This window comes from Lethenteron reissneri, chromosome 23 (assembly GCF_015708825.2).
Source record: "Lethenteron reissneri isolate LAM-NWPU_2019-01 chromosome 23, ASM1570882v1, whole genome shotgun sequence".
Taxonomy (NCBI): Eukaryota; Metazoa; Chordata; class Hyperoartia; order Petromyzontiformes; family Petromyzontidae; genus Lethenteron; species Lethenteron reissneri.
Window position 1 is genome coordinate 9400906 of NC_083801.1, and position 13077 is coordinate 9413982.

A 13077-nucleotide genomic window follows, 5' to 3' on the forward strand; every position below is an offset into this window, starting at 1 on the left:
ACTGAAGTCACTGGAAAAAAACACACCAATGCTTAGAAGGGTATATCACTTAAAATTCATACAAATTGGTCAGCAATCTACTTTCTAGAGCACCATCTGCTGGCTACCTCTTATCCGACAGGTGTTTGTTTCAGACAGTAAGACATCTGCATAATTTCACAAAGCCTTGCCTCATTAGCATCTGGCATTGTTACGCAGTGACCACATGCAAAGAGATGAAAACTTTCTCCTTCACGAAGCCCAGAGTGAGTGAGAAGGTTGCTCAGACGGGGCGCTTGTGTAGTAGACGCGTGTGCCACGTGTGTTTCTTGCAGGTGGCAGTCCGCATCCTATTACTCACCAAGACCAGCCTGCTGCTGGCTGACCACAAGACAGCGCAGATGAAGGCGCTCGTGTCGCTGGCCGACGTGGATGGCCTGTCCACCAGCGCTCTGTCCGACGGAGTCTTCGTGCTGCACGTCAAGCAGGTACCCCTCGTCGATCACACACACACGCGCATTAGCCTCATCTGCCGTGGCGCAGGGCCATATTATCCAATAGGCACAGTAGGCACTGTGTACACTTGGCACTGGGCCTAGGGCCTACGAAAACTAAAGGGCTGAGGAAAAACAATGTGACCATGTTTTTTTGTTTGTATGATAAAATTTTTTACCAAGATATCTTCTTCAATAAATATATTTATATGACTGTTCGTTGCAATTTCTTTGCAGTGGTAACAAGTCGTTGACTCGTAAGTCAGGCATAGTGCACCTAAAATAATAGTCAAACAAATATTTAAGCTTAAACAAAAGTAAAGCGATATGGCGCTCGCCATGCGGTCGTCCTGTCAGAACATTGCATTTGTTATCGATGAAAATGAACGTCATACTTTTTAAAGCTGTCATTCGATATGATAATCATAGTCAAAAAATAGTTGAAGAAATTTTCGCTTCAAATATTTTTAAGCTTACCTTGTTTTTCTCAATTTCAAATTAAATCTGCTCATCTGCGGCACACAGCGCGCTCCCATCGAATTAGGGCACAGACTAAATAATGAACGTATCAGTAATGACATCTGTCAAGCGGCTGGACAAAGTACGCCTGAAACAAGCGAGTGACAGTGGCGGTAATAACATGGGCAGTACTAACTGTCGAAAGTTATTACTGAAAGCCGACGAAACAGAAGTGCCTAGGACCTACAAGAACCTTAATCTGGCCCTGCCACGGCGTGCCTGTAGTCCGCATCTAGGTGAGATGTGGCGCTCATGTGTAGTTGGGTGTCCGCTGGGCTTGGTGCACAGCTTGTGAGAGGCAAAAGCTGAGCTCCAGTGTTGTGTGTTGAGACATCGGACATCATTAATACAGCTCACATGTGCTACATGCCATGAAATGTAATCACCTCCTAATATTCTTGTAACATTTCTTCCCTGGTGGTCCCGATTAAATTGAAAGATCGATTAAAATAATGTACATTGATAAATGTAACTAGCCCCTCTCGTGGCTGCAAAGGTCACATGAATCAACTGCGTGCAGCATATATTAATTGAATATAATTGATTAGTACAAGCATGATTTTATGCACATGTTAGTTTAAAGTTATAAATGTATGCATTATTAGATGCCGTCCATATAAAATTTACCCCTAGCAACAATAAAGGGTTGAAAATAATACAAAAAATTTAAATACAAAACAGACTGGCTGACCATGAAACCTACAACAGAATGTACTTGAAAGCCAAGGATATGCTTTGAATAAAACATGCAAACCATAGCACCTGGTGTTGTTTTTCATGCCGCACAGTTGAGGCAGTGGTTTGGCACAAGGTGTTTCAAGTTGCTGTGTCGTTCGGAAACGATGACCGCCAATGGGGGGGGACATGCGTTGTTGTGGCTTGGCCAGGGCACGTCAGCGGCAGGGAAGGGGGACTTTGTGTTCATGAGCGAGCACGTGGTTGAGCTCCTCACCAAGCTGCACCGCACCGTGCTGGAGACCACGCACCAGCAGCTACCGCTGAACGTCTGCAACGCGTAAGCAGCGCACACACGCACACATGCACCCCCATACCCAGTGGCTGCGCTGGGCATAAGCAACCCAAGCAAACTGCTCGAAGGGCCCCGGGATTCATTAAAACAACTAAATTTGTGCATCAAATATGATTTAAATTTCAAATCTAATTAACAATTAAAATATATATATCTCCTATGTCATCTCATTTGGATTGTATAAGTTGAAAGGGGCAGTCCCCCAGAAATAACTTCTGCTCACACGCATGAGCCACAACTGATACTTGTGTCTTTGACATGCTAGCAGATGTCCGCAGCGCATTAAGCAGCAATGTTACTGCAGTGAAATGTTTGTAATCAGTGGCGTAACCTCATTATCAGCTCAGTGGATGTGGCAATTGGTCAGGTGGGACCCAAATACTTTCGAAGACGTGTCTCATGGTGGTTGTGAAGGGGGTCCCAACGCAAGTTATGCTACTGTTTGTAATTCATCAATTAGGTTGAATTATAAATCCTCACAACATGGTGCATTTTAACAAAGCGAGTGCAAGACCGCTCTTGAAGGTCGTGAGGTTTTCATTTTCCTCTACCCTGTTGATCCGTGAAGGTTTCCGGTGCATTTCCGCGAGGAGAGTGTGAACGTGAATTTCGCCACCGCCACGCAGCGCAACGGCAGCCTGCCCGTGTGCAAGCGCAAGAACCACACGCTGGAGGTCACTGTGCCCGTGTAGCCGGAGACACCCGGCCAGGACTTGATCCTCCTCTTCCCCAGCTTCCTGAGAGAAGCATGGAGGCACACACTCGCTCCACCCTCTCCCCGAAGACCAAAGAACACCCAGCCCTATCCTCGATCGTGTCCCCACCCAACCCTCCCACCATCCGCCACTCCCGCTGTGCACAACACTCGCCTCGTGCTGTCATCTTCTATTTGCGATGCCTGGGGTAGCCATCGGACTAAACCCGTGCACTTTCCGAATTGTATTTGTGTGCTGGACTGTACAGTCGCCAAGTGCACTGGCCAAATATTGACCACTCACAAAACATGCTTCTAAAACCAGTAAAACAAGGTTGGCTTAAAATGACACAGCTCCACTGCAACGACTGAAACATTACTACGTTTATAAAGTAAAATTGACTGCGATTAAAATGTGTATGTCGATCAAGGGCTTCATTTGTGAGGAGGAAATGTAGCGTCACATCATATACCACCCATTCCAGCCTTACCCTGACCCGACTCTACAGGCAGTTGTTTATTCCAAAAACTGAGGGATGTCTTGTTATGTGATTTTCTTGAGTAACTTTTTGAAAGCTTCGGAAGGACCCTTAACCTGGGAATCCCAGCATGATGGAAATTCGCTCATGAAAACACTTTGACATATGTGTATTACTGTTTAGTGTGGGTGGTAAACTCATGCAGATGACTAATTTCACACTGATTTGCATATGCAATAGTTACAATAGTTCTGAATGGCAGGTTTTGTGTACATAATGTTTAGACGCCAGGATTCTAACATAACATCCACGACATCTCCGTCTTGACACTCGCTCTCATGATAAGATATTCATTCACATGTTTAGTCAGGATAGCTCATGCTTCCTTAACTTAGCATTATATATGTAAAGCGTATTTAAAAAAGTCTACGTCCACAAATGCTTAGGAATGTAAACTGTGCAAAGCATAGCAATGTAGCTAGGCAAAGAGTGTCATTGGCCGGCCATACGTTGGATTTTATTGTCCAAAAGCAGCACTCGAATAATAGACCTATTAACAGTCTCCCATGCAAGAATCCACTACCTTTGCCTTTGCTGAAAACTCAATGTCAGACTTCAGCATGCTTGTTTGCTTACACTTGAAAAATTGTGCCTTTGTGATTAAAATCACACCACTCTGACGCTTTTGAATCGCCACTAATGTATTCCTATTGGGCTTACCACATTTTACGCATCCTCTGATGTACCTATTGTTTTTTTTACTTAATTTTTATTGAACTGTAATTTAATGTTGGGCATTAGTACTTTTCAATAAGTCCCTTGCATCATTTAAAGGTTTGTACATGGTATACAGCATTGTAATAATGGTATTATGTAATTTCTGGGTATGTTATTAGAGCATATTTAGAAGCAATGTTTATACATCTGTCGATGGCAAAGGAGTTTTAAACTAAATTCCAAGGCTTATTCTTAGATATATTATTGCTAATGGATTGTAGGCATAAATGGTGCACTTTCAGTTGTACGTATACACAATATTGCCTTGTAAAAATGTACTTCTATACAATGTAAGAAAAATCTCTGCACTAACTTCATTGATATTTTTCATCAGACGTGTGAGCCCAGCTGATGTGTCTGTAAATGTGGGTTCTGATAATGATGAAGTGTGGCGTCTGTTTTAAACGGTAAATAATTTCTGGTGAAAAGAGAACTTAAGATGTAGAGAAATATGGCTTGTACTTTGTAATATATTGTCTGCTTCAGGGTGTATGGCCATGGGTGTACATTTATGTAGCGGTACATCTATTTAACAACTTAGACAACAGCTGTATCAGTGTACGTAAGTTTGATATAGCACGGGTTTCTAAACATCTGAACAATATAATCTACTTACCGTATTCTATTTTCGACTTGCCTGTTGTTATATTTTTTGATTATCTTCCAGATTACACCGAAAAGTGTTTTGTCTGTCATAACAAGTGATTAAGAAGTATCGAAAATGCGGCTATATTGCTGATTGACACTGGCATAAATATGAATTATGACAAAATATATACCACTGATAATTTTATTTTAAATGTACTATATCACTGTGTTTAGTGTATCCAGTATAGACTGACTGGCTTTGCACGTAAATGTGATGTACATTAGCATAGCTTGTTTTCACAAACATGTCCACTCACCTCCCGGTCAGGCTGTGTTTATCAATCCACACAATTCATGATAAACTTTTCTGGATTTGCTTCTTATGAATGATTCAGTCAGCTCTCATGCGATTGGTGGGCTTGTTCATACAAATGAGCATTAAAATGTCTGGATATTTTTTTATTTACCTGACGTGCTGCTTGCAGCATGTTTTATTTGATAAGCTTTAAACTCCAGTAATTACTCAATGTTCATGTGTTTTTTTTCCAATTACAATAACTGAATACTTCTATGTTTGAGTTTTTTTTAGCTTCGATTAAAACACTTGTTGTTTTATATTCAACTTGTTTTTAAATACTGCAGTTAATAATGCAAGAATAAATTCTGCCAAAAAGGAAAACAAAAACTCCTTGCTTTTATGAATTTGATGGGTCTGCCTGTGGCATATCCATCATGGATGGTGGTTAACTGGTTAACTGCACTTTTATAGTGATTTATACTGCATTACTCTGAGTGCAGCAGCTTGCATGGAGTGCAACAGCATGCATTGGTACATTTGTAAATAGAACGTGTTGCCCTTCCACTTGATCCAGTGAGACTACTTTCCGTGTCACAAACGTCCTAAGAGCACCACTCACAAAAACACCATAAGGTAGTCGGAAATAAAATAGTAAAACAAATCGAATACTGAATGTACAACACATCATGCCTGGGCCACCACCGCAGTTCTCGTTAAATTATTGATGGGAAGATTATAATTTGGAGCAGTCATGCATATTCTTGCATGACTGCTTGTTGTAACTTAGTTTGGAAAAATTAGTGAGAATTGAAATGCAATGGCAATGTGATAATTGCACATGAAGTCTCTCGTGTAATCTGGCAATGTCAAGGACTTCAATAGAATTTAAAGTATAGAATAGTATAATTGGCCAAGCAGATTATTATTCCTCGCGAGAAACATGAAATCCAGCTACTGCGCCTAAACTGTATGCGTTTGATTAATTCATAGAGCAGGGCAGCATTTGCAATATACATCCTTAGGTCTCAGGGGAAATCTCCGCAGATTTCATTTTAGAAACACTAATTTTAAAGGGGATGTGTTTTATGGAGACCACTTATTCCAGGATAGTTTTATTAACTCTTAAGTGACTTTACCGAAAGAACCAAGAATATTAATTCCTGCAGTCACGAAAGTTTTAAGTCAAAATATAGATTAGTCCTGAAATGCTCTCTGCGATAACCTTTCTCCATCAACTGGGACAGGGTATTCAAATGGAAATATAGTTTCCCTTGAATGTTATTTTGCTGCATTGAGCACCAACATATTATATCATACTTACTGGCTGGAGGGACGGACGAACGATCACGTCCAAATGACGTGTGGGCTGCGAGTAGTACAGAATTATTGAAGCAAGCATGAAGATTGTATGTTGAGACAGCCCTCTAGTGGCCAAATAAAAGTTATTACTTTTACCCACAATGTTTTGTCTACAAAATCGAATTTGTATTTGGGTCACATCCTGTTAAAAGGGCTACAGATACAAAAACATCCGCTTTCCGTGGTATAAGGTGGGAAGTAGTGTTTACGAGATCCTTTCTCTGTGGCCACGAATTATATTTCCCAGAAAGTGACAATGGTTTTGTGCAGCATTAGGTGAGTTACACATCCTTCCCGGACAAATTTCAAATTCCCAACCACCCCCTCCCAACTATCCATTAGCCACATCTTGATCCGTTAAAATGAGTTAAATATGCAAATCAATCATTTGTAATAATTTAAATATGCATTTTAATTATCTAAAAATAAACTCACTATCTAGGCAAATTAGTTGCGAGCATTTTTTAAAATGCTAAAATGAACTGGATTTATGCGTGCGCTCAAGTAATGAGCCCTCAGTGTGACCCTATCAGGATATGAGGGGCTCCTCAATTGAATCAAAAGGAGTGCATGGAAGGTCAAAATGAGTCGGATTGATGGAGATTCTCGAGATTGGCGTGATCCATGACACGTCGAATGAGATTTTATTTGGTCCGTGGATGGGTGCCCAGGCTGTATTAAGACGGGTTCAGTTATTTAAAACCCGTCTCATTACACACCAACTACAATTGAAAGCACGATTATATTCTCTAAAACGAGGCTAATTTGTTATTCATAATTAGTTAATTTTGGGTGAACGAAACTCGCGAGACAACTTGATTCGACTCTGTCGGGCTGGTGAAGGGTTACAGATAAACAATGACGCACCTACACGACGATCTAACCCTGAATACATTATTAACCATTTAACGTCGGTCGTGAAAGCCCATTGTATGTAAAAAATGTAAGCGAATGATTGCAACGCGGATTCATTTGGTGACTGCTGGAGTTAATCGAGGACGGAGAGCTCCCTGACAAGTCACGACTGCCACTGACAGAGCCTCAGAGTGGAGCTGGGCAAGCGGGAAGGTCGTCGCATCATCAGAATTTCTGAGAACCCATCCAGCAGCGGAGAAGCCAACCAAATCGGCAAGAGCAGCAGCGAATTCCCTATGAGCAACAGCGTCGGTTATACATGTTGTCATGGTCTTTTGAGGCCACAGTGTTGTTGTAGGGTTTGTAATTGTTGTGCTTGTGCAGGACTCGTCAACGCAGCAGCAGTATCACCCACCAAACGAATTATTTCCTTTTGGTGCCAACATGAGGCCCTCTCCGGCCATCGGTGGCCACGCTCAAAAGGAGCCTCCACCGCCGTTGCCTCCGTGTGTCATGGTGGCCGAGTGGTTAGGGCGTTGGACTCGAAATCCAATGGGGTCTCCCCGCACAGGTTCAAATCCTGTCCATGACGAATCGCAGTAACTTTTTATTTTATTTGATACGTCTCATATATGTTTGCGAACGATTTATTTTTCTACGCGTGTACTTTTTTCGATGTTGTCTTCGCGAGTTCACTTTCTTTCCCCCACTGAACACATTGGGATTGGCTGCGTATCTCGGGGTTGGTATTTTTTTCCGCCCTCAAAGCGCGGCGTTGGTTTCAAAAATGGAGGAAGGAAGGAGGGAGGCGAGGTTTCGTCGTCCAGAAAGCCCCGGCTCAGGGACTGTAGGGGTCTCCTGCCTGGGCCCGATGTACGCTGGGCCGGCAGAGGGCGCTGTGAGACGAACCCCACAGGCACGACCCCCCCCCTCCCCCCTGACCTTCCACGTGAGCCACTGTAAGACCCAAGCACACTGAAGCAGGGTTGACCCATTGGAAGTCAACTACACTGAGCTAGGTTTGACCCATTGGAAGTCAACCGCACCAAACCTAGGATGAACCATTATGTGTCAACCACACTGATCCAGGGTTGACCCATTGGGAGTCAACTACAGTAACCCTTCGGTTGATCCATAATCAAGCACATTGACCCCGCGGAGGCAGGAGACTTGTGTTAGTCAACCACACCAACCATGCCACTGACCCATGACCCATGATAAATAAAGCACATTGAACCCTGCGGAGTCTGTTTATACAACTACGGAGCCTAGCAACATGAAATCCGACTTGCATGTTAACATGTCTAACCCTCAGGGAAACCCGTTGTGGTTGTTGCTCTCTCTCACCATGCCTTATTAACCTATTAGCAGGTACAGTATTATGTTAAATGCAGAGCCTCTATTGGCAATGAGGGTCGTGGTGTGGCCAATAACATCCTGAAATGTATTTGTCACCCCAGTGCGGATGTTTAAAAATGGCACCAGATACCCATATGTAAGGCTGAGTTGACCTAGGGGAGGCCCAAAGCTAGTCCGTATATCTGCTACTGTAAGTTTTATCCAGGAATCGAAACCAGGTAGTCGGGTTCAAAGCGGCAGTGCACTACGCTGCCGCTCCACCCCATTATTTAGATCCACTGTAGAACATTTCACTATACCAGTTTACAGGTGATTGCATTGCTCTAACTCAATACCCTGTGGGCAAAACAAACAAACAAACAAGCATATACAGTACCGTAATTAGCGTGGCGACAGGGGGTGCCTTGGCCTCTCTGGTGGCCAAAGCTCGAGTTGGGGCCCCTTGACAACCACCATGAGATATTTGTTTTTTAAAACAGTGTTGGGTCAGGTGCGACACTTAGCAGATATTGGCAGAGGTGTGGACTCGAGTCATGTGACTTGGACTCGAGTCAGACTCGAGTCATGAATTTGATGACTTCAGACTCGACTTGGACTTGCATAACAATGACTTTGTCCCACCTCTGAGGTGTGGACTCGAGTCATGTGACTTGGACTCGAGTCAGACTCGAGTCATGAATTTGATGACTTCAGACTCGACTTGGACTTGCATAACAATGACTTTGTCCCACCTCTGGATATTGGGGTCCCACCTAACCGATTGCCGCACTCCCTGAGCTTAATTATGTAGTTACGCCACTGAGCATATACATTAAGACATCGACCACGAGGCATTTAAAAAATGGGAACATTGTAGGTGTGGAAAAACTAATTTATGTGCAAGGAACACAACGCTGTCCAAATAGCATATCCTTGAAAATAAGGTCCACTTGGATGGGGTGAATCATTAAATATCTTTAGGCTCTTGACAACATTTAAGTCGTCTTCTTCATACGGCTTATAATGATGTAGGGCAACAACTATAATTGTACAGTGAGGTGGTTGAGACATAATTGCGTCAGAGTAATTATACAGAAGTCAAAGCGAACGTCCTGAGAATGGGTTTGGCACCAGATTTCGGTGCACATACTCGCACAAAACTACCTTCAGCTGGACGAGGAAAGAGCCCAGAGCTACAGCAGTTGGAACAGAATTGATTAATGCTGCCGACACCACACTGGTACTTGAGAGAAATGACAAAAACAGCTTAACAATAGGGCACTAATAGGATCACAGTCTGGTAATCTGGCGCTTCTGAGTGAGAATTGGTGGATCACGCAAACATCACCAAATATGTGCGTGCGAATTTCAAGCTGCAGCGTGAGGAGGTGGCTAGTAGACAGCAGTTGAGAAAGTATGTGTCTGATCTGTCTGTTTGGATGTTTACACATTATCCCCATGTATTTCTGAGGTTTCCTCTGGGTACCCTGAATTACACCACATGGAAAATAACACAATTTGAAATCGGTCGAATCCAGGATCATCCCCAAAAAAGGTATTGTTGAGGCTCTCAATAAGGGAGGCCGTCCTCAAGGACAATTAACGCAATCATTTGTTTTGTTCATCGGTGAATTTGCACGGTGAGTATTAACGCGACGATTGCCCTACGAGTGCCAGATTTGTGCCACGAAAAACGTGTAAACAACCAAAATAATCTTCGTTTTGACTTTACTCTGCGCTCGGTGCCCTTTGCTCGGGACGCACTAAGAGTAAACATGCACATTGCTCTGTCCGTAGCGCGAGTGGACGCGAGGCGCAACGAGAGCCCCAGTCGCTCCATGCCAGCTTGGAGAGCAGCTGACCTCGACAAAAACACGTTGACATTGTGAGAGAAACCCATCCGAACGGATAAATAGTGTTGACCAGGAAATAACACCGTAGGTTTCCAATAACACGCAAATTTTTTTTCAAAACATTGAGCTTTTGTTGATTACCCAACAGACCATCAGCAGTTCTGGGAGCAGTGCATCGTGGTCCGCATTTTGCTTAAACTTACAGTACTGTATAAGGTAACTTTGAAATATTTCTAAATCGCCCGGAATGTAGCAAAACTCGTCAGATTAGTGCTGTAATGTAAGCAAAGGACAGCTTAGAAAAATGCAGTACATGTTTACTTTACAGGTATTTCTACGCTCCCAAATCTATGGTCGAATAACCCCCATGACCCGCACGGCATGGGGAGGCCCTCATCCAGCAGTGGATTGACAAACGGGGTTTGCATGCACAGTACATAAGGTACGATACAATACATAAGGTAGTGTTAATAGCACAGATGATAGCTGGTGTATCCAGCTATCATTGTTTTAGTTATGATATCTGATTTCGAATTAACGATGTCCATTTCGCCTAAAGGGTACATATTACCTGTATTCAAGGTAACATGACAACACGTAACAGGTGAGCTGCAAGAAGACTACCGTCTCCATCATGTGGTAAAGTAATGTGGCCTTCGCTCCTTCAACGGTCGAATATGAACACTATATGGGCTCTCTCCTGGGGCCCTCTCGTGGGGATATCAGACCTCCACTTTGACATTTAGCTCCTGAACATATTTTGTACACAAACACATTCCTGCGGAAGGGAGCTGGTAGGAACGTTGGGTTGCTCGGTCAATGGCCAGGGTCAACGGCAGGCGTGGTGTATTCCGCAAATATGCCCGACTGTGAGGGCGGGCACAAGCCGGCGTGAGTAGGTTAAACGTTGAGTTTTATAAGGGCACCACGGGGTGACCAGCCCCTCCCCACCCAGCCCCACCCCTCCCACTCCCCACCCAGCCCTACCCTCCCCACCCAGAAACCCTCCCCACCCTCCCCACCCAGCCCCTCCCCACCAAGCCCCTCCCCACCCTCCCCTCCCTACCCAGCCCCTCCCTCCCCACCAGCCCCTCCGTGCACGACGGACACAATAATCCCCTGTGGTCTGGTGTAACCAGGAGCTTCCTACCAGTATAATAGACTATAATTTGCCTTTTCATAATTGATGTAGGAGCTAAGCTGAAAAGAAAAGTAGATGATGCCATCATTTGGAAAAAATCATGTGACAACGATATCAGGTGGTGACAGTCACATGACACCAGTGCCACGTGGAGCCAATGTGGACTTGTGAGAAGCAGACTAGGAGAGACTACAAGGACTCTTGGAGGATCACATGGTATACAGCGTGAGGATGGAGGTGGTGTATTTGTGTTGAACTTCTTTCGCACCATACGTAGCCAACCATTACTAGTTCGCGGGTGCGGGGTAAGGACAAAAAACTAAACACAAAAAGCAGTTCTCAAGAAATGAGTTTTCAATATAGATTTAAAAGTGCATAGCTCCTGTGACTTTCTATTATCGGAAGAGCGTTACAGAAGGTCGCAGAAGATGCATCTGAGAGTGCGCGATGCAGTCTTTGTTCGATGGCTAGCCATAAAGAGTAAATTACACTGTTGGGTCACAAGGTTATCCTAAAAGGGAACTATCCTGACATCGGATATGGACAGTGGCACGATAGTTGTTTGGGGTGGAGTCGCGTCCACAATAATAATACAAAAACATCTAATTCATTCACTAGCTTCCCCTGTGCTCTATACAGGTATTTGTTATCAGTGGACTGAGTATGGCAGTTTGCAAATCTCTATTTTATATTTCACGAAGTAATCATTAGCATCGTTGTAGAGTATATAAATAAAAAATCGATAAGCAAATAATGTTTTCTTCATATATCTATATCTTCTACATTAAAACATTTAAGTACACAACCCATCTACCCAATGGCCTTCTGGGTATGCAAAACGTCAGCTGAATTCAGTACACGCAATCCTTTTGTAATGAGAGAGTGCCATCTATTGGGCGGCAAGGGGTAACCGCAGGGCCACCACCAGGTAACGGGTATCCAATCCTAAGCGGGGATATATCACGGCCAAGGGTAATGAACGGAGTCAAAGGGGGAACGTGCGGGAACCAACGGGAAGGTTTCCAGAGAGGGCGTGGCTAGAGGCGGAGCTAGAGGAATATAAGCAGAGGCAGGGGAGGACTGGAGGTCGGTGTGTGAAGCCTCGAGTCTGGACTGTGTCACTGCCAGAGGTTGCAAACGGGTTTTGATTCCTTACCCGTACCCGGCCGCACCAGGGTCGCAAACGGGTACCCGTACCCTACCCGATACCTGGCCGGGTACGGGTAGCCTCTGGCTCACTGCAGAAGCCTCTCCTCGCCATCGACCACGTGGTGGAACCCCAGCGAGGCTTGCCTTTCCTTAAACCACCAACCAGCGGCGGGATCGGGCAGTGAGAGACGAACCTCAACAGCGGAGCAGAGAGAACGGCTCTTCCCTGGCCGTAGAGAGAAGGGAAACATACGGGGAGAGCTGTAGTGAGCTGTGCAGGAATTCTATCAATTAAAGACGCCAGTCAAGATCGTCGTGGAAGTCATTTATGACACTTAGACTAGTTTAGACATACAGCATCTCATTCGTCACCCTTGCGTCAAATCTGGTGAATACCCAAATACTATATTTGCATTTATTAGAAAGCTGCTTACAATTCCTTAAAACCTGTTTGCATTGAAACATTTTATAATTGTCGTTAAGTGCGCTTTATCGTCTTGTCACCACCAGTCTTGATCAGCCTC

At 44.1% G+C, this 13077-nt stretch overlaps 1 protein-coding gene and 1 non-coding gene across 2 annotated transcripts in view; both read left to right on the forward strand.

Annotated features, from left to right (window-relative positions):
- Positions 1-5552, forward strand: part of LOC133345933 (unconventional myosin-Ib-like) — a 60326-nt gene extending 54774 nt beyond the window's left edge. The window contains exons 27-29 of the mRNA XM_061557069.1: positions 315-467; positions 1880-2007; positions 2591-5552. Of these exons, the coding sequence (XP_061413053.1) occupies positions 315-467; positions 1880-2007; positions 2591-2714 (405 nt within the window). The 3' untranslated portion in view covers positions 2715-5552. The remainder of the gene's footprint in view (positions 1-314; positions 468-1879; positions 2008-2590) is intronic.
- Positions 5553-7582: 2030 nt separating this feature from the next.
- TRNAS-CGA (transfer RNA serine (anticodon CGA)) lies at positions 7583-7664 on the forward strand. The gene has a single exon. It is a non-coding gene; the product is annotated as a tRNA-Ser (tRNA).
- Positions 7665-13077: the final 5413 nt, after the last annotated feature.